At 37.1% G+C, this 23154-nt stretch overlaps 2 protein-coding genes across 3 annotated transcripts in view; one reads left to right on the top strand and one right to left on the bottom strand.

Annotated features, from left to right (window-relative positions):
• LOC106869031 (cytokine receptor-like factor 3) overlaps positions 1–2260 on the bottom strand; it is a 39060-nt gene extending 36800 nt beyond the window's left edge. The window contains exon 1 of one of the 2 annotated variants that reach the window (XM_014914529.3): positions 1579–2260. The gene's annotated coding sequence lies outside the window, so the exon portion shown is untranslated. The remainder of the gene's footprint in view (positions 1–1578) is intronic. The other variant, XM_014914533.3, reaches the window with a different exon arrangement.
• Positions 2261–14455: 12195 nt separating this feature from the next.
• Positions 14456–23154, top strand: part of LOC106869032 (acylamino-acid-releasing enzyme) — a 75046-nt gene continuing 66347 nt past the window's right edge. Inside the window, exon 1 of the mRNA XM_014914534.3 lies at positions 14456–14670. Within this exon, the coding sequence (XP_014770020.1) occupies positions 14608–14670 (63 nt within the window). The 5' untranslated portion in view covers positions 14456–14607. The remainder of the gene's footprint in view (positions 14671–23154) is intronic.

The following is a 23154-nucleotide window of genomic DNA, read 5'->3' as shown; positions in this document are numbered from 1 at the left end:
TGGTTTCAAAAACAAGATCCGCATCAATCAACATTATGTCGTCCAAAATTTCGATCAACTGAACTTATTGTAGTTACCTCCCTTCTTTCTTGTTTTTTGAAATTTTAAACACCTCTTGAGTGACATTTTAAGTACTAATTAATTAGGTAATTGTAATTGATTAAAAGATTTCCAACAAGCCAAATCACACGTGAGACCTTCGTTTGTATTTGAAAAGAGTTTCTCTGAAGCATTTTTACGTCGGTCGTTGCTATTACTCAAGACACTCTGTCATCGTGTTTAAGACGGTAGACTATAATTTGAAGGGGATTCAGCTGTTATTTCTAGCAGCTTGCGTGACAATATGGAAGCACTACCCTTGTTGACTGGAGATTCTTTAATGCTGTCACGTGATGCGAAACCAAAACAATTCCTGGATATTTTTACAGCTGCAATTAAAGACGATGCCTCCATGAAACGTGAAGACTATTTCCCATTTGATATGAAAGGCATTAACACCACAAACCATCACTTCTTACTTGTCTTCTCAATATCTCTGACAGTTGGTGCCTATGTAAGACACCGGCTCCATAGAGTCAGAGGTGAGCTATTGTTAATTGAGGACACCGACACCCCGTCACTGAGTTGCAATTGCCCCCAATTACCCCGATTAATTTTAAAATTTTCTTTAGTCTCCTAAAAATTTTAAAATTTCATGTTTCTGTAAAAATCACATGACAGAATATTTGCTTTATATGGTAAATAACTGAGGGACTGACATGACATGTAATTCAGGGTGACAAAAACCGACAGCAATAGAGTTTAATAACAACCGATTACATTACAAACGTATGTATATATATATATATATATATATATATATATATATATATATATATATATATATATATATATTATATTATATTATATTATATTATATTCACTCCCAACAAATGGTGTTTATGAAAAATATTTGAATTATGGAGGTGCCGAAAAGTTGCGATCGTCTCATTCGTTTTGTATCTTTGGAAGGAAAACAGGTGGACGCTTCGGTTCCATTTCTCATCCCCTCTAAACCTGAGGACATGTATTTATCTAAGAAATTATTGTAATTTAATTATTACCAGACGGCAGCAGGCGCCAATATGTAGCCCGAAGCAATGCTGGTTTATAAACTGAAGAGTTTTCTCCTCATTAAATTGCTTTATTAATTATAGTTCTGAATAAAGTTTTGCTCCATGCAACGTTTCAACATACAAATGAAGTAAATTTAGCAACGATTTAATTATTGCATTGTAATGTTGTGTTTGTTGTTAAAACAATTATTAAAATGTGGCGGGAGACCCAGTAAACAAGAGCACATGTCTTCGTGGGGTAGATTAATTAAACAACAGTAATAAACATTATATTTGTAGCTAATTAAGACAGAGACAAACAAAAATAATAAATGAACCTATATATTATCTTTAGGGGCTGAAATAAATATGAAGGTTGGAAGAAGAGGGTAATAATAATTGTTTCTATAATAATAATTATCCTCATTATTTCTACAATAGTAATAATAATAATAATAATAATAATAACCATGCATCTGCTTACCTTGCAAGACAGAAGACTAAATGTGAGGACCTGAAATAATAGATGTAGGTTGCAGCAAAAAGAAAAACCCCTTTGAATTATACAACTGCACCGACAGCAACGTCGATGAGGGAGGAGAGAAAAAAGGGGTTAAAGCGTATAAAAGAAAAGGGAGCACTTCTAAAAAAGAAGAACAACAAGGATGGATGCTGGAGGAGATGGTGACGACGAAGGCAGCAAGTGACGTTTACATTTCACCAGAAATGATTTCTCCCTTTCCAAGCACCGACTTCCGGGATTTTTAACCAAAATTAGAACGGTTCCAGATCTGGGAGGTTTCCCTCTAAACAAACATCCTCACTTTCCACCAAATTCCCTGCTAGAATTATTTTTATAGACGTTTTTTTGAAAGACAAACCTATCAGAAAAATGTCGTTTCCCGTCGCTGCCTTGTGTGCTGCAGGGAAAATTAATTGCTCAAATAACGGCATTAATGTATCTAGGCCAGAGTAATTTGTCAACTGTGAACTACACCAGTCTGTCATCTATTTTAAATGCTTCTTTTCTGCCTGACACTGCTGCACAGGAGGTTGTTTAACCCCAGGTCAGCTATGATCGAGTAAGCCTTTGATCAAAGTTGTTCCAGCCATGACCATCCTATCATTTTCCCCCGTGCGTAGGGAATCCAAAATCATTTTATACTGACTTTTTTCTAAAATAGTAGTAGGATGTTATTTGAGTGAAATTTAGCTGCTATTTCTAATATGTCCAACGACCACGTAGAGACTCCCTCGTTAGCTCTCGATGTATATTTGTTTAATCTTCTGTCAACCCAAGGAAGCAGAACTACTATCAAAGGCTTTCCAGCTGTGACTATCCCATCTTATTTACGAAAATAGTCTAACTTGGACAACATTATCTTACGTGGTCGTTTTTTTTGTTGTTGTTTTTTAACTACAGTGGGCATTCCTGTAGAATAGAGTCGGAAATTATCTAGTGCTCCCAAAACAGTAATTTCTTTGTATGCGTATGTTTTAAGCACTGTAGAGCAAGATTCTGCAAAGAAGATAGGGGTTGCCCACCCTCTTTTCCCGTAATTTTTCAGTTTTCACCTTTTTTTTCTGAAATTTTGTTCAAACTTTATATTTTAAAAAGTTACGTTTTTTTTTAACTTATAATCCCAGATGTTTAAAATATAGATAAGAAATTGCAAATGAAAGGGAAAATAGAAAAGTCACTGATAATGAGGGGAAACGAAAATCCCTTCCATGCTTCTATGGGGTGCATTAGATAAGAGGGAGATTTGGCTATCGTTTCTAGCAAATGCAGAGAGCACGTAGACGTTCCACCGTGGGGAATGTTTTATGTACATGTTGTCTCCTTTAGTGTCGGTGAACCCTGATTGAATAGATCTATGTTGGGATGTTTCCCATTTGTGACTAACGTGTTTTCAGGAAAACTGTATCTTGGACTACATTAGTCTGTGCTCTAAGAGCAATTTGGCTGTTATTTCTAGCAGGTCTAGCCAACTTTATAGTTTGTAATTTTTTTGAGTAAATGCTAGTTTGTTTTAACAGACGCACATCCTCATGACTGCGTAATGAATAAATTTGTTGAAAGTTTTATCTACGAGATGGTCTTGTATTTCAGCTCCATAGATTCAGTTATTAAAAAGGCGGCGAACGGGCAGGATCGTTAGCGAGCCGGGCGAAAGGCTTAGCGGTGTTTCGTCTGTCGTTATGTTCTAAGTTCAAATTCCGCCGAGGTCGACTTTGCCTTTCATCCTTTCGGAGTCGATAAATTAAGTACCAATGAAACACCAGATCGATGTAATCTACTAGTTCCCCTACCCTAAATTTCAGCTCTGGTACCTAAAGTAGAAAGGATTATAGAGCAGCAGATTATCTCAAGATTCAAAATTTATTTCACTGAACTTGTTAATATGAAAAATGAAATGTGAGAATTGTACCAAAGTTGCGTTTCACGTAAATTTCTTCTGCACCCAAACACACTACTTTCTATTTATTTTTCATTTATACATTTTTGCACACGGCCCTGAAAACACTGCTACAGCTCTCTGTTGGGGGCCACATGGCTCCTAGTTGTTGATCTCCCTAAAAACTAAGCTTGCAGCACTATAAGAAATAAAGGTTTATACATCATTCATTGTGTAAGTTCCTTTAAAGTTATTCTTAAGCAAGTTTAAGAATAACAACAATGAGAAGAACCAATGTGGCTTTACAGATATTGGCACAATGCCCAATTTCGGGGGAGGGGAGGGGCTAAGTCGATTTCATCGACCCCCACCTCCCCTAATGCTCAATTGGTACTTATTTTATCGACCCTGAAAAGATCAAAAGCAAAGTCGACCCCAACAGCATTTGAACTGAGAATGTTAATTCAGAAGAAATACTGCTAAGCATTGAGTCTGGTGCAGTAATGATTCTGCCAGTTTGAGGAGGAGACTCAGTATTAAAAGTAGAGTTATACTTTTTATAAAATTACTTTTGACTCTCACAGCTCAGTCAAACTGTCCGACCCATGCCAGCATGGAAAGCGGACGTTAAATGACGATGATGATGATGTATATATATGATGATGATGATAGTTGAGATGTGTTCTGTTAAGAACATGTAAGAGTACAAATAGAGCACGTTCACCCTTAGAATCTCCAAATAGCCGGTAGTATTCTTATGGTATGCTACCATATTCTTTAGTGACGTGTTTTGTTACAGGCGCCATTGTAAGATGTTTTCATCCACCCCTAGATACCAGTAACATTCCTCGTCAGATATAGTGAAAACAGTCAATATATTTATGTATATTGGATGTGTGATATAAGTGTACATGTTTGACAGAGTGCAAGTGTTTTGAGAGAGAAGTTGGGCATAAGATGAATTAGATGCTGTGTGCAAGAGAGAAGACTGCACTTGGATGGATGCTGACAGCTCCCTAAAGAAGTGCTGGTCTCTCAAAATAGACGGAACACATGGAAGTGGGAGACCCAGGATGAAGTGCTGAAGAACAACCTCAGAATGCTGGAGCTTTCAGATGAGATGACAAAGAACTGAGATGCCTGGTACCTGGCTGTACACAAGAAGAACTGCACTCCACAGCAGAAGTGTTAAGACTAGCCTCTCTAGTGGTGAAAAGCACTTCTGGCAGTGCCACATAAAAGCATCCATGTGATGCCACATAAAAATGCTCGCGCGGTGCATCATAAAAGCAACCAACAGACTGTAAAGGGGTTGGTATTAGGAGAGGCATCCAACCACAGAAACCATACCAAATCAGATTGGAACCTGGTGCAGCTCTCCAGCTTACTAGCTGTGGTGGGATGGGGGATGTTGTGTGCATGGCAGGGGGGGGGGCTGACCATATAGGCCATGTCTGTATGTATGGATGGCCATGATTTTACTTCGCTTGACGTGTCTTCTCAAACACATCAAATTGCAAGAAGTCTTGCTCCCTTGCCATCTCTTCTGTGTGGCCCAACATCTGAAGATCCTTTCTCACCACTTCATCCCACATCTTCCTAGGTCTATCTCTTCCACAGGTTCCCTCCACAATTATAGCTCTGCACTTATTTATGCAGCTGTCCTCATCCATACACATCACATGACCATATCAGCACAGCCTTCTCTCTTGCACACAACATCTGATACCTCTTATACCCAGTTTTCCTCTTAGAATCATTTACACTCTATCATACATGCACACTGACATTGCACATCCGGTGGAGCATGCTACTTTCATTTCTTTCAAGCCTTTGTATGTCTTCATTAGCCACAGCCCATGCTTCACTGCCATGCAGCATAGCTGACTGCACACAGGCATCATACAATCTGCCTTTCACTCTGAAGAGGAAGTCTTTTGTTACCAACAAAAGTAGCAACTCTGAATTTTGCCCAACCCATTCTTATTCTAGCGACCACACTTTCAAATCGTCCTTCTTTACTGCTCACTTGGGACTACTTTCTCTGTTAACCTTTCTGTGATACTACTGCTCCTCTTATATGTCTATAAATTGCACTATGTACATATATATATATATATATATATATATATATATATATATAAATATTCTATAATTATAATCAAGGGGTCAGCTAATAGCCTTGCTATGCACTGATTTTAGAAATAGCAGCTAAATGCCTTTTCTACTGCCATAAAGATCTCCCAGACAGTAATACACTTTTTTACGTAGGTAAAAAGAAAAAAGTAACGAATCCACACGACTCAGATTAGCTACAGACATGTTTCGAGATGAAAGTAAAGTCATATTTACTTACTTATTTCTCATCTTCAGTGCAGCATTTCGAAATATAAATTTGAGAGTGTTAAGATTAAATATGTACGCGATCAAGTGCCACCGCATAACTGATATTCAACCAACACTTCCAAATATATATATACAGGAATACAAAAAATGGGACAAGAATGCTAAACATCCAGACGATTAGATGATACAAAAAAGGGACAACAAAACAACCAGACAATTGATACAAAAAAGGGACAATAAAAAACAAGTGGTGGTGGTGGAGGTGGTGGTGGTGGTGGTGGTGGTGTATTGAGTCTAATACAGACAACATTGTTGCTGCTGTACTTTTGTTTTCCTCCAGTAAACCTTGAAGGACATTTTGGGTCAGTTGGAACAAAGACTGGAGATATCGCAATCAGCCATTGCTGACGTTTGTGGGACAAAAGCTCTGATGGACAAACATCAATTCTGACATTAAGCCACAAGGATAATCTGTATTTACAGCAAGAGTTCTTTGTTTAACTGGCTTTGACCAAGTCACAGAGTACAGATGTTATACCAAAGAAGACAATGTAAACAGTAAAAGATAATATTTCCTGAAATTATGCCAGAAAGAATTCCAAAGCTTTTAAGGAGAGAAAATCATTTCTTTTTCAAGAACTACCAATTTTTTGGTCTTTTATAAAATAGTATTTTCCTTATATAATTAGATCTTTCATTCATTTGTATTGTGTTAATTACGATATTTAATTAAGATATTTAAAATATAGTGTTAATTATAGTATTTCAAACAAAACATTCTTGCGATCTCATTTTAACCCTTTGGAGACCAAATATCTTGACGGTTCCACGCTAAGAAGATGGAACCATTTGTGTGAGATCATTTAAAATTCTATAAAAAAAATCTCTGAATTTCAATAGATACAAAAATTTCCATAAATATTTGGAAGAGATTGTTCCTTCCATGATTCTTGCAGAGAAATGGTACACAAACACTTGGCCTAATTCTTGTCTCAAGGTTTGGCATACTCTGAATATCATGCTAGGAATCATGTTTTGTAAAAGTTGTCAGTTTTGAATGAGGAATGGTGTTTTGAATGGCAACATGGTCACAACTAGAAGAGACCAAAACTGAAATAATTTGGGAATTATGAACAGAAGAAAATAAAATGGAAACGAAAAGAAAACAGGAAACAAAAAAGGGGAAAGATGATTTTCTCTTTTCTTTTTTAAAATTTAACTGTGGGTTAAATGGAGATACAAATTTTGAAATCTATTTTGTAGCTGTTTCTCACAACAACCAACAGAAACTGGTGCCTATTTTCCAGTAAAGTCTCATTATTCTTTTCATCTATTTTCTACCACAGACATGTAAGGAATGGTTTTCGCATATTTGTACTTTGGCATAGAAGAAATGCTTTTATAGAAAGATGTATTTCTTGTTATGTTTGTGTGTAAGATACTTGAGGTGCGTAGAGTTATATGTCTTGCTCAAGAGATCAACACATTGAATAATCTAAGGTTTGAACCTATAGTTCAGCACCTTAACCTCACAACCACTACATGCACTGACCTTTTTATACTGACCACACAACTGGGTCAGATGCCTCCACTGTGTTGTGTCCTTTCAACACATTTTGCTCTATTTGAAACACAAACAAAACCTAATGAAGTCCATAACACATCAGTTTTAACAACAGGTCAATGGGGGAGTCTCTTTGAGGTTGTGCAATCTGCTAGAAATAACAGCCAAATCTCTCTCAAATAACATTACATTTTATTCAAAATACAACACATTAGTTGATGGGATTTCACAGATACTCTTCGGAAAACAATGAAATTGTGGTAGATGGAGTGCCTTTGATCAGTGGTGACCTCTGGCTGAACAACAAAAGCAACAAATGGCTGACCACAAACAAAATATGGCAACACTTTAAACTAGCTTTAACTCATATATTAAAAATAAAAGATGCAAATTAACAAAATGTGGCCTCAAACAATTTAAACATTCTGCTTACTCTAACGCAGGACTCACAGGATTGCTTCCTATTCACACATGCACGCACACACGCATGCATGCACACGCACACACGCATGCATGCACACACGCACACACACACACATTTAAATCTGAAGAGGGACACTACCAATCCAAATCAAGACATTGAGCTATAACTGAACTAATTCCAAACTCTTCTTTCTCCTCTCTCTCTGCCTCTTCCTTTCAGTTTGAGACAATAAAAGATACATTTTAAATCAAACATTGCCCAAAGGAACTACAAGAATCAGACTTGAAACAAGCTCTAATTTACAAAAATCTCACAACCCTCTCCACTGCTATGTCACTCCTCAATCTGCCATTCTTACAAATGAAGTCACTCCCGTTTCTTAAGTGCCTCTTGTTTAAGTCACTTCCTTCAACATATCAACCATCACATTCTGCTCGTCTGCAGCATTTCTCCATCTTTTATAATTGATGCAGGCCATACTTAAAACCTTCATTTCTTTCAAGTTATAATTGTTTATTTTTTACTTGTTTTTGTTGTTGGACTGTTGCCATGGTGAGGCATCAGCTTCGTGAGTTTGGTTGAATAAATTGTCCCTGGTAATCATTTCTGAGTCTGGTACTCTACTCTATTGGTTTCTTTTATCAAACCAGTAAGTTATAGGGATGTAAACAAACCAACACTAGTTGTCAAGTGGTAGTGGGATCAAACACAAAGACATATACGCAAATATACATATATATACACAAATATACTTACATACACACATACAAATATACATACACACACACAAATATACATACACACACACACACATAAATATACATACACACACCCACAAATATACTTACACACACATACATGCATGGATATGTTTGCAGAAAGCTCCTGGAAGATGAAAGGATGAGCCTATATGAGCAGAAGACTACGCATGGATGTGTTACTAGAAAGCCCCAAGATGATAGTAACATTGATCATCAAAGCAGTTTACCATGGATCAATACCCGGATTACTACCTCCCACTTTGAAGGGTATGCGCTTGCAATCCTGGATCGTAAACGCATACCCTTCAAAGTGAGAGCTAGTAATCCGGTTATTCGTCTGTGATAAACTGCTTTCATGATCAATTTTACTATTATCTCCGAGCTTTCTACTAACACATCCATGCGTAGTCTTCTGCTCATATAGGCTCATCCTTTCATCTGATGATACGCTGCGATAGAATCGTGCTACTTCTTTGGTCATGTATTCTAGGTTATCAGACAAAGAGTGTTGCTCAAGGAGCTGCCTTCCAAGTCTTATGATGTTATCAGTCTCAGGTATGCAGACTTGGTCAAGGGATGCACTTCGACACGTTGTGGTTAAAAGATGTTGCCAAAGGCACGTGATGCGACATTCAAAGGCATTTTGGATTGATGTTAAGCCTCGGCCACCTTGTCTTCATTTTAGGTCAAGGCAGTCTACATCACTGTTTATGTGGAAACTATGTGTGCTTGTTAGTATTTTTTAGGTTTTCACATCAATGGCTCGGATCTCATCAAGCGTCCAATCAAGCAGCCTAAACGCTGGTATGAGTACTGGCAGTGCAAACACACTGTGGGCTATTGTTTTATTGAATGCAGAGAGTTCTGAGGTCCAAATTTTCTTTATTCGGTTGTAATATTCTTTAGCGACACGAGTTTTGTTACAGGTGCCATTGTAAGATATGTTTTCTTCCACCCTTAGATACCTGTAACATTCCTCGTCAGATCTAGTGGAAACAGTCAAATCATTAATGGAGACGTTACTAGTCTGGTTTATAGTATTCTCCTTTTTCACAACCATATAACATTTATCCTGACCAAACTCCAACCCTGCATCCTTTGAGAATGTTGTAACCTGGTCAAGGCTTTTTTTCATCTCATGTATATTCTTTGCATATAGTTTTAAGTCATCCACAAAGAAACAGTGTGTAATTTTGATATTTCTGTTTCCTTGTGAACCAGTGTATGTATGTACATATGTATGTATACAAGTATGTATGTGTGCATGATTGTATGTTTTGTTTGCATGTATATATGGATGTATTTATGTATGGATGTATTTATGTATGTATGTATGTATGTATGTATGTATGTATGTATGCATGCATGTATGTATGCATGTATGTATGCAATTACGTGCATATATGATGGTTGTACTAGTCTGTCTGTGTATATATACATGTGTTAGATCACCGGTCCATGCAGTGATCAGAAGCCCTACAAAAGAGTGGCACAAATTAGAGACCCTACAAAGATCAGGAGTCTCACAAAGATTTGAGGTCCTGCACAAATCGTGGGGCCCTACCATTCTTTCCTCTAAAAAAACAACAAAATCCCCACACTTTTGTGATTCCGAGTCTCCTTAAACACTATTTGACTCAGTGTGACTGAGTCAAATACTCTCACTCAAACCATGTAAACAGATATATACAGGTGTATATATGGGTATATACAGCTACACAAAGGTGTATACCAGTTTATATACAGGTGTGTAGAGTCATATACAGCTGAGCAACATTAATGTGATAATGAGCAGCCAAATTTAATTAATCATAATTATTTGCTTTTTACTCTCTTCCATAAATGACTCAAAGCATTCTCATAGACTGTTGTTGTTGTTGTTATTGGACTTGCTGCTGCTGCTGCTGCTGGTGATTCTGTAGCTGTTGCAGAGGTCATGGTAATGATGGTGGTGGCAGCTGCTGCTAGTGTTGCTGTTGTTCCTGCTGTAGCACCTATTGTTGGGGTTTAGTTGTAATTTGTCCCCAACTTAGCGGATTGGTGATCAAAAGTTTACCTGTAATTTTTGTATCTCAAAGATTGCATGGTTCAAAGTGGATTTCATTTTTGGAGGTAGCAGAATGTGAGCTGAGGGAGATTTGGCTGTTGTTGTTAGCAGGTCTACATTCTCTACAGAGCCAACCAGCTTTGACTTGGGAAAATCATTGTAGTGTGTGTGCATGTGCGTGTGTGTGTGTGAGAGAGAGAGAGAGAGAGAAAAAGGAGAGGACAAGAAGGGAGACAAATATAACAAGAGAGAAAATGTGATGTGATAAGAAAATAAAAGTCAAGAGAAAAGAAAAAGATAAAAAATGAGCTGAAAATTTACAAAATCTGTAGAAATTAAATACAGAAATATTCTGAGACCAAACTAGAAAATTCCCAGAGTAACTTCAGACTGTAATTCCTGACTCAAATTACCGACACACAACTAGGCTGCTTAGTCTGTTGTTTCACAATTATAAATGCAACATCTTTGGAAATTTTGACATTTTAATCTAGCGCCAGCTTTACTCAACTCTTGGCAATAAAATGTCCAAATTATAAATTATATCGTGGTTTCAAAATGTCAATTACTTTGGTTAAAACTAAGGAGAAACTTCTTCCTCTTCTTCTTCTTCTTCTTCTTCTCCTCCTCCTCCTCCTCCTCCCCCGGTCCCCACCAGAAAAGATCCAATATATTTATTATTTCTTCTAAAATAAATGTCATAGAAATGACTAAAAGCAAAAATCTGTTTTTTCAATGTTGTTAATGGATAAATTTGTAATTAAATTTTCAATTTAAGGTAACACAGATAATACATATACATACATATATACATATGCAAACACATATGTACATGTGTACACACACACACACATATACATTTATATATGTGTGTGTGTGTGTGTGTGTGTGTGTGTGTGTGTAAATATATATATATATATATATATATATATATATATATATATACATACATATATAGTTGAAATTTACAGAAAAACAAAAGATGAAGAGAGGTGTATAAACAACAAGCAGGTGTATTAGTTTGACACTTGGGAAGGTGGAAAAGTCTTTTACATTTCGAACTTATGCTCTTCAACAGAAAGGAACTCGAGGAAATAAACCAAGAGAGAATAAAAAACTTTCAAAGTTAGGAGTCTATATATATATATATATATATATATATATATATATATATATTTATATATATATGCCACAGAACCATCCAAAACTAGAAACCATTATCTAAACGTTATCCAAACCTAAAACAACTGTATGATGATGATAATCATCATCATCATCATCATCATCATCATCATTTAACATCCATGTTTCATGCTGGCAAAGGGTATTTGACAGGAATCAATGTGTCTAAGGACTACATCAATCTCCAATGTTTGCTTTGGCATGGATTTTTTTATGGCTGGATGCCCTTCCTAATGACAACCACTTTACACCATGAAGTAAATCAACCAATAACAATACAAGTAATTGCCATAAACCCACAAACACATTCAGCTTTCTGGGGATGAAAGAGAATTCAGATATAAAAAATTCACAAACATATCAAATAGACAAATAACCATTATTTGGAATTCCTTGTTCCCTTACATTCTAAAAGAAAGCTGTGGAAAGAATTCAATGTTATTTAAGTGAAACTTTCCTGCTCTTGGTTTCCATTGTTATAACGATCACAGGGTATACATAGAATACACACACACACACACACACTGATAGCAATGCTACATGGTAGTGAGATGTTGGGCCCTGAACGCAGAGGATATGTGAAGATTTGAAAGGAAAGAAGCTGACATATTCCATTGGATGTGCAATGTTAGTGTACATGTATGACAAAGTGCAAACGTGTTGAGAGAAAAACTGGACAGAAGAGGCAGCAGATGTTGCATGCAGGTGAGAAGACTGCATTGGTATGGTCACATGATGTGTATGGATGAGGACAACCGTATAAAGAAGTGCTGGTCACTCAAAATGGATGGAACATATGGAAAAGTGAGACTAAGGAAGACACAGGGTGAAATAATAAAGCTGATCTCAAGATGTTGAACCTTGTGGAGAAGCAAGATGGTTGGTGGTTTACTGTACTTGAGAAGGCTTTTTTCTCATGGCAAAAATAAGGTCATAAAAACATTTCATTTACACCTGTACATGCTGGGCCCTGTCCTTGGATTTTATCAGCATTCTTTACGTCTCCTTTTCCTACCGTCTTCACTCATTATAGCCACTCCTTATGGTCCTCTCATTTCCATCTCTGTTACTATACATCTCCCCACCCCCATCTGCTTTTGCAGTTTTGTATTTCATTCCTCCACTTTCTGAGCCACTTCTGACTCTTTTACCCCCACCCCACCCCAACCACCTACCCCTTCCAATCAATATTTACCATCAACCTTTGCTCACTACTCACCACATTAACCTCCACTCCCATCTCTAACCGTCTGTCAACTCTAATGAAATACTCAGTTTTCCTGTAGCAACCTGTCTACATCAGGAATGGAACCAGTTGCAACGGCAAACTTCTCCTGACTCTTTCGTCACAACTTTCTCTCACTCTTTCCTCCTGCATCTAGCAGCTCACCTGCGACAGACTAGCTTCCCGTCCAGGTGGGGAACCTATACGCCAATGAAACTGGGAAATCGGCCCTTATGAGCCAGGCATGGCTCGAGAAGGAACAAACAACAGCAATATTGATCATGTACGTGTATCAAGATTTTAACTGATATTTGAACAGTAGCTTTCAGATTTTTCTGGTCTGGAACCACTAACTAGCAGCATTGCATCTGTCTTTATGTTCTGAGTTCAAATTCCACCGAGGTCGACTTTGCCATTAATCCTTGGCAAAAATAAATTATCTTAGATGCTATCAAATACATAATTATGATTCTGCAGGTTGATATATTGCATGTCTGAAGGAAACGAATTTGTCGGTTATTCACCTAACCCAACTATTTAAATCTGTGTGTTATTATCTAGGAGAGATAAACTTAGACACGTTTTGTATGTATTGAAGTTGATAAAATGAGCAAGATAAAGTTGAGAGGAAAAAAAAGTTGGCAAGCAAAATAATAATAATAATTTGTAATTTAAGTAAAAGGCCTTCATACTTCAACCTTTTTATTGGAACTGTCTTTCATCAACCCCAGAAGAATGAAAGCAAAGTTGACCATGCAGGACTTGAACTCAGTACATAAAGGGCCAGAAAAAATGCATCAAAGTATTTTATCCGACGTGGTAATGATTTCGCTATAACAACAACAACAATAATCCTTTCTGCTATAGGCACAAGGCCTGAAACTTTGAGGGAGGGGACTAGTTAATTACATCGACCACAGTGTTTCACTGGTACTTAATTTATCGACCCCAAAAGGATGAAAGGCAAAGTCGATCTCGGCGGAATTCGAACTCAGAACGTAAGCGACGGGCGAAATAGCACTAAGCATTTCGCCCAGCGTGCTAACGATCCTGCCGGCTCACTACCTTAATAATAATAATAATAATAATAATAATAATAATAATAATAATAATAATAATAATGATAATGATGATGATGATGATGATGATGATGATGATAATAATAATAATAATAATTTTGCTACTACAGCAGCAATTTTTTAGGGGAGGGGATGAGTCGATTACATCGACCCTAGTGGTACTTAATTTATCGACCTGGAAAGGATGAAAGGCTGTGTCGACTGCGGTGGAATTCGAACTGAGAACGCCAAGAGGCGACAATGCAAGTGCAACGTAAAGGGAAGTAACTCTCGACTCCACTTTCTACCTTGACCTTTTTTCATGAGAAAAGTGTTGTGTTTGAGGCAGCCAAAAACAGATCCTCCTCCTCCTCTAGCTTTCCCGCCACCGCCGCCACCACCAACTCGTCTCTTCAACCACTTACCCTCCCCCACCTTTTACTCTAGAAGAAGAAGAAGAAGAAAAAGAAAAAGAAGTGGTAAGGAAAGCGAAAAACCTCAGCTACCATGCAACCCTACCGGATCATTAAAAAGATGATGTCGACAGGCAAAGTTATCAAAGACTATCTGGTAAGAAACACCATTTATCACGTACCTGCTTTCAAGCAACCCACATTCGGCAACATTTCTCTTAAAAATTTACTTTTCTCTTCTCTTCCTTTATTTTAAACACTTTCTCATTACTTTCAACTTTGTTGTTGTTTCTCTCTTTTTTTAAAAAAAATGAATTGTTTTCTTCATCTCTTTTTCTTTTCTTTTGTTAAGTTCTCTCACTCTTTTACTATGGAATAGTAATCGCTGTTTGTTGGTGCTGTAATCTTTATTAAAATAATAATAATAAAACGACAATTAGATTCTGAATTTAAAAGCAAAATATTTCGACTTTACAACTGTTGTGTTTACGTCTGCATTTAATTAATTAAACTCGTAAAATCAGACACAATTGTTTCAATACTAAACAACTGCTGCCACAAACACGTACTTTCAAAAACTGTTAGAGGTTACACAGCCTGGCTGTACTTTATGTTTCCAATTAAAACCAGCTCGGTCGTTTGTTTTACTGCTAATAGCTTCTAGCTAAGCATGAACATCACATCTTATTTGCTCTCCCCTACAATGTTAATATCTTAGGGTCTGATCCACATTTATGTTAAATATTTTAAAGCCAACACGACACTGTTCTTATACTACGATCTTTGTGTGGGTATCTATGTCTACCAGATTCATTGAACGACGTTTAAAGACATTGTTTATTTCATTTATGGAGAAAAAAAAAAGAATTTTAAATCATCCATATTTTACGCCCACACATATATATGCACACACATGCCTACATGTACACGTATATTTACACATATATGTACATGTACACACACACACACACACACACACACGTATTTTACCAATAACTATTTCAATATTGAATTTACTCAAATCGGAACTGATTGTCTACATCAGCTTTTCTCTAATAAATTGTTGTACAAGTTTATTATGAAGCGTCTTGGGGGGAAATATGACATCTTTTGTTGCTGTCTTGATTACCTAATAGACCCCAGAATATCACCCAGAGACAAAGCAGCATACCACACACACACACACACTCGTGTGTATCAAAGATTTTAAATTAAGTGTCCATGTGGAAACATCAACGTTACTGAAAGTCAGTTTATATGTGTGTGTGTGTGTGTGTGTGTAAATGGGGTGGCATGATGTATGTATGTATATTACAGGTGATTACGAATTATTAGAACGGTAAGAAGGTCTTTATTGATCAAAAACATTCAAGGATCTGAAGTATTTAAACCTCATCAGCGAGTTTTTCACTTTGAACAATTTTTTTTTTTTTTTTTTTGCATCGTCATCTTCGAAGTGAAAGGAGTCCAGGGAGCAAGTCTTTTAGTTTGGGATTAAGGGATTAATTCACAATATTTGAACAGCCTGCGAAAGATGTGGGGCCCAGGTGCTTCATTCATACCAAACTATTACATTATAAATATATACCAACACACACATCATATCTTTTAATTCTTAAAGTGTCTGCGTAAATATATGAACTTTCGAAGACTTTAAAACGAATCGATTTAGAATTTGTTGTTGTTGTTGTTTAGCCATGTGTCAGCCTTAATCACGCAGATCTGTGGCCCAAGTCCTTCCATTCGTGTACAAATGACTTCATTACCTAATGTGCTTTTCCTTATTAAATGCAGTAGGTTGTGTTTTGAGGGATATTTGGCAACAATATCTAGCTGGCCTCACAGAGGCGCTTTCCTTGGCCCGTGCTGGCTAGATTTGCCTTCATATTATTTAATAAAGACCCCACTGCTATTGTGTTGCACCCTAGGGTATGACATAAGTTGCTAGCATATTTATTAGTCCTTCCTCTTAGAGACTGAATAATATAAAGTATGTTTGCACTATTTCGTACGTGTTTGGTTCTTCCTAGTCCAGTTTGTCAAAGACAAACTTTATCACAAAAAGCGACCTTCCAATCCAGGTGTTATTTTTTTCTGTTTAATTTTTAAAAGTCTTCATTGCAAACTGCAGCTTCTTACATTTGGCCTCGATTGTGCACACACACACACACATAATGTAAGTTTTTTTTTTGAAGGATCTGAATAAATAAAAGTACGATATTATTTAGTGTCCTTCTTTAAAGAGTAGGATGTGGTTTGAGGGCGATTTCGGGGCTTTTTTTTCTTCTAGCAAATTGAGCAATTGTCTAAAGACTCCTTTGTTGCTCTTCATCTATGAAGAATTTTCCATCTCAAAATTTAAATATTCCACACTATTTTATATTTCTAAATGTAACTCTGTTACCGCAAACCACAAGTCTTAAATTCTAGTTATTATCCCAAGTGTAATAACACTTCTACATTCTATCCAGCTGTTTGCTCAAGACTTTTAATCTGTTTGAACTAAATCGCCTTTTAATTGGTGCCTGTAATTCACCAATTAGCAGCACAACACCTTGAGATGTGACCATATCGTACATACACACATATATCCTTATCGACACGAATGAATATCCTTGAACACCTCTACACATATCTTCATCCTCACATTACATACACCATCGTCCCCATATTAAATTCTTTTTCGAACTCAGTTATAAATTTGTTCGCTCTGTTCTTATTAGCTTCGATTTAAGATTATTTTCAATTAATCCAACATTTTATACTCTTTATATTTTATCAAATATTTCCTTTGTCAAACATGAAGGTATAAATAATAATGAAATGAACGATAAAGAAACTAACAAAACATTTTGTCGTTGCTTTGCTTCCCCTTCATAAACAATGGAGTTACTTCGCTCAAACTGTTAAAATACGTTGAAGGATTGTACGACTTGCCTGGACTTCTTACAATCTCATTTGTCCCTGACCCCTTCCCTCACTCTGTTCCGTTTTATGTCTCAGCTGACTTACACCTATCTCTTCTGACACAAACACAGTAAACAATCAATGCCTCAACCTGACTGCTTGAGTTGTGAGAATTAGCAGCTAAATTCTCACAAATCACACCCAACTCTCGTAATTAAAGAAGGACATATTGGATAATATAGTCCTAGATATATATAAACAACTTAGCCCCACCCCTAAAATTGCTGGCCTTGTGCCAAAATTTGCAATCAGTATTATTATTATTATTATTGAGTGAGAGAGCAGTGCATGCCACCAAAGTGACACTGGGATACAGATATACGAAGCCCAGTATACCCATCATGCTACCCGTCTGATAAGGGTACACCAGGCACATGCATCACAACCATATGTGCGCAGCATGGTAACCTCATATCAAGATTAACAGCACATGACCTTGCAGGTGCGGCCCACTGATAATTTTCTTCAGGTCGAGTAGCCCATCCCATTCAAAAGGTCCCTGAATAAGGGTTGTTTAAGGATGTTGAACGAAACACCCATGTTTCCAGAGGTGAATTATCCAAACCCCAAAGGATTCCTCTCAACACATGACTATGATGCTCCCCAACTACTTCTACTCGTGATCAGAGATTCACAGCCACCAAGAGACATGCTCAACTGGTTAAGGTCAAACAACTGACAAGCAAATCTGTGGTATTGAGCAGAATATTTGCTGTGGCCCATCTTTTTATACCAAGACAAAACAATGTACATGATAACACTTCCAATCAGTTAAGATGAGAAGCCATGAGAGCCACTGCCTGGGACTGGTTGTACAACAGAGTCGACTTACTGTTATTCTTACCACTGGTCATCAGGTGTGCAGCCCAGCCCAGAGACGTGGGGCCGTTAGGTGCACCCCATTGAAGTTATTCATAGTCTCAGTGTTTCTATCAATCGTTGCAGTAATGGTATTCACTGCAAACACACACCACCAGATCAGCAGTGAAAGCCTTGCTTTAGATACAGTTTTCACCATCAACTGAAATCCTACCCTAACCCCAACCATAAGCAGCTCAATGACCTAACCAGTAGACATCTTTCTCTGTTACTTATCTCTCTATGTATGATGGATACTATGAGACTTTCCTATATTTAATTCTCCTACCACCACCACCACCACTTCATCTCTCCCCATCATGAATAAAAGACCACACTGAACCTGGGTCTACTCAATCAACCCTAACCCTTTCCCCCCTTTTTATGTACTGCCAGTCATAACTCACTCTTCCCTCAGCTGCTTCTGTCGTCTTCCACCATTTACCATTGTCCACCTCTATTATTGTTATATGTCCCCTCGTTTTTACCCCAGTTACCCTAGTCAAGGTCTTCTTATCCTTCTATGAGGTCCTTGGCTCCTAGTAATGACTGTTTCAGAACCTGATAATCTCTCCAGCTTAGACCAGCATCAAAAATGGTGATGGTGATGATGATGATGATGATTGGTCATAATTTAGAGTTCTGTAAAAAATTTCAAATTTTGGCACAAGGCCAGCAATTTCAAGGGAAGGAGTAAATTAATTACGTTGACCCCAGTATGCAACTGGTACCCTATTTTATCCACCCCGAAAGAATGAAAGGCAAAGTTGACCTTGGTAAAATTTGAATTCAAACATAAAAATGGACAAAATACCACTAAGCATTTTGCTGGGGTGTTAACGATTCTGCCAGCTCGTTACCTTCTCTTCAATTAATATTAATAATTATCAATTTGTAGAGCAATCTTTTATCTAAAATATATGAATCCAGTAGCTTCAAAGTCTTCTGAGGTTTCTACAAACCTTCAGAATATTTCTTAAGAGTAGAAAATTGATTATAAATGATATATCCAAGTAATTAATCTCGTTATTTGATTTGACATGATGAACTTCTTGCTGACTCTGACATCACAGACAGTAGTATCTCGTGAAATCAGGTGTCAGACCACCATATGTCTCGGTATCACAATTGACTGCTACAAGGACAAAGTAGATGCACCAGAAACAGACAACTTTAGGGACATCAAATTGATGGACCTAGTTATGAAAGGTATGGAAAGATCTATAAAACAATTGATGAGGAACGGAATTAGATGCAGCTTGGTTTTGTGCTAGGAAGAGGTATTAAATGAGACAAACAACTACATGAGCAGCAGCACTTAACTAGGGGTCAGCTGCTTCTGTATCTGGCATTTATTGACCTGAAAAAAAAAAGACCTTTGATTGGGTTCCATGCTCTGTAGTTTAGCAAACACCTAAAAAGCTAGAAGTACATGAGTGTCATATAAACCAAATGTAGTTTAGCAGGAGGAGAGTGAGCAATGAATTTATGCAACTAGGCATCCAGCAAGGTTCAGTTCTCAGCCCTTTCTTATTTATTATAGAGCTTCAGGCCACAGGCACAGATTTGCTGTGTGCTGGTAACTTGAAGAAATTCTAGACATAGAAGCAAAATTTTGAATTAAGAGACCTCCAAAGTAAATTTAGCAAAGACTGAAGTTATAAGCAAACAAGAAAGGAACCAAGATCCATTATATTTAGTTGTTTATGCAAGTAGAAGCAGATGTTACTTGGAAAGCCTGTATTTCACATAGGATATATTTGATCAATTCACTTCTTTTTTGGTGTCCAGTTGAGAACTGCAGCAGGACAAGAGGTTCACTGACCATTGAAGTCTTGTTTACCTGCAGCTTGTATAACACTTAACAAGGGAACATGTGGCATTTGGTAGCTTGTAGTACTAAGTTCAAAGTCTACCTGCTCTTGGACTTTATTTCAGACAAGTGAGATAAATGTAATCCTTCATTTGATTAATTAATAATATTAATCGATAATGTAATTACAGAGAGAGGGGACGTAGTTGTAGACTTCTGGTCATTGGTTATTCTTTATTGATGAACTTGACATTCTTTGAATAAACACAAGTCCAATTTTGTAAGAGAGAAGTTACAGTTAATTGAATCACTCTGTGTATAACTGGTATTGATTTTGTTATCAGGATGACAACATTGAGGCTTATGTGGATTGAACTGGAAAAACAAAAAACAAAAGTAATGATCAAGATAAGTAAAGCTAACAGCTGCCACTCAGACTTAGGTTTGTTTCACTTTAGTGTTGAAATATTTGAAGATTTCTTAATTCTGTAGACTTAGAAGGCGGTATCAAAAAGTTCTCAGACTAGTTCCGTAGCATGCCAACAGATGGCAGCACACGGTTGTGTGCACAGTGAGAGCTAGCAGTGACCTTCATGGGGCAGTGTGTTGAGTGACATTGCTGTGTATATTTTGTAAGATGTGAAATTTGTATCTTTGTGATTACGTGTATGCTGTAGTCTGTGATTTTGTCATGGACAGGAAGTTCAGGCAAAGAGCCAACATGAAATTTTTGCGTTAAACTTGGGAAGTCTGCTTCAGAGACATTGAACATGCTTCTACAAACTTACAGCAATGGCTCATATGCAATGTTTTGAGTGGAATGAACACTTCAAAAACGGAAGAATATCCCCGGAAGACGATGAATAATCTGGAAGACTTGTCATGAGCATCACCTCCGGAAATGTGGAGAGAATTCATCAGCTTGTACATGAGGATTACTGGAGGACAATCAACCACATTGCTGATGTTGCTGGTCTATCTCATATGAGTACGTGCAGGCAATCCTTACGCCTGCCAAGTTTGTCCCCTGCTGACCGCTGAGCAGAAAGAACATCGTGTCGAAGTCTGTCAAGATCTCCATCAATGTGTCACTGATGTCCCATCCTCCATGTCGAGGATCACCACCGGTGACAAGAGTTGGGTCTACGGGAACAACCCGGAGATGAAGCAGCAGTTGCCACAGTGGAAGGGGCCTTCACCTCCATGACTGAAGAAGACAAACTTTATCCAGTGACACCAATGTAGATCTTCACCTTGGATTTCAGATTTTACTTTTATAAATAATAATAATTCATTAACCACTACGCCACATGCCCACAGTTATATGGCGTAGTGGTTAAGAGCGCGGGCTACTAACCCCAAGATTCTGAGTTCGATTCTAGGCAATGACCTGAATAATAATAATAATAATAATAATAACATTGAAAAATACCTTAGGAATGAGAACCCAGGTTCAAAATTTCCCCAAGACAACTGATGAAGGCTGGAGGGTATATCAGCCGAAATGTTGTGTTAACAATAAACAAGATGAGGACAAATATCCGTCAAATATAAATGTAAATAATGAATGTTTTATTATATTATGTTGGTGCATTGAAATAACCTGATATACTCTAGAGTAGACTGTGGGAGTCAGCTCTAATGTAAATCTGTAATTAGCAGATAACGAACTTAACCTCCTTCTGAGTTTGTCAGTGATATAAAATGGTAAATAAGAACAACAGCTGGAATTAGATATTGTGTTTCAGAAATTCTGAGTGTCAGATTTTTACCTAAAAGTACCATTCTTATCTCAAACAAGGAATGAAAATAAACATAAAAGTAAACTTTATCGTTGCACAAATTGTTAAATGTCATTGAGATTGATGATGTGTGATTTTCTTGAGCAAGTCTTGAATAAATCTGTGGCTGTTTAACCCTGGGTCAACTCATCAAGCAGACGATCATAAAAAAGCTTTCCATTTGTGAACATCTTTTGTTTTAATCAGGCACAAGATATTTATGCGGGGGGTCTAATTTGTCCTTTTTTATGACAATAGAGTGTGATTTGAGGGAAATTTGGCTGTTATTTTTAGCACTGACCAAAACGGGATAAATTTTCTTTGCTGTATGTCAGATTGTATTAACAGTTCTAATACTGACCCCTGACACATACTGTCTTCATATTTTAATAAAGCCTCGTACTATGAATGATATTGGGATGTTTCACTTGGTCCGTACCATAAAAAAAAAGAAAGACATACTGCATGGCGCCTTGGGCAAGCATCTTCTGTTATGGCTCCAGGTTGACTTAAAGCCTTGTGAATAGATTTGGTAGGAGAAAGCTGAAAGAAGCTCATCGTGCGTGTGTGTGTGTGTGTACCCGTGCATGTGTGTATGTGTGTGAGGCATGTTTTGTGTCTCCTTGGTTTGGCTTTATGCAGTACTTGTGACTATTACTGTTATACAATGTTCTTCATTTTCAAAATTCTGAAAATATGCCTGGCCCTAAAGAAATGTTACCTTGGAAACAGGTAAGAGTTTAGAACAGGAAGGGCATCTGGCCATGCAAAATCTACCTTAATGAGTTTTGTCTGACCAATGTCAGCATGGAACAGTAGACATTAAAATAAAAAGATGATAGCAATATATATACACACCCACAAAACTGTGTATGAAGTTACAGGTATTTTACTAAATCTTTTGAAAATCTCAATTATTTTGAATATTAATTGAAGCAGATTACTCATTAGAAATATAGTTATGAAAAATGTTAATTATTAAATCAAAATACACACAACCATTAAATCATCATCAGCAATATCATCATCATCATCATCATAGAGTTGATGCTTAAAAAAAAGAAATTTTTTCTCTTTACAAAACAATGCTAGTAAGATATTCATTCCTTGTTTGGTGTTGCAAGTTATATGGTGACCTCACTAGTGCTGGTGCCATAAACAAAAAGCACCCAGTACACTCTGAAAAGTGGTTGGCATTAGGAAAGGCACCCGACTGTAGAAA

This window comes from Octopus bimaculoides, chromosome 4, assembly GCF_046866305.1.
Source record: "Octopus bimaculoides isolate indiv1 chromosome 4, ASM4686630v1, whole genome shotgun sequence".
In the NCBI taxonomy this organism is placed as follows: Eukaryota; Metazoa; Mollusca; class Cephalopoda; order Octopoda; family Octopodidae; genus Octopus; species Octopus bimaculoides.
Note: the sequence above shows the minus strand (reverse complement) of the source record. Positions and strands in the feature narration are given on the sequence as shown.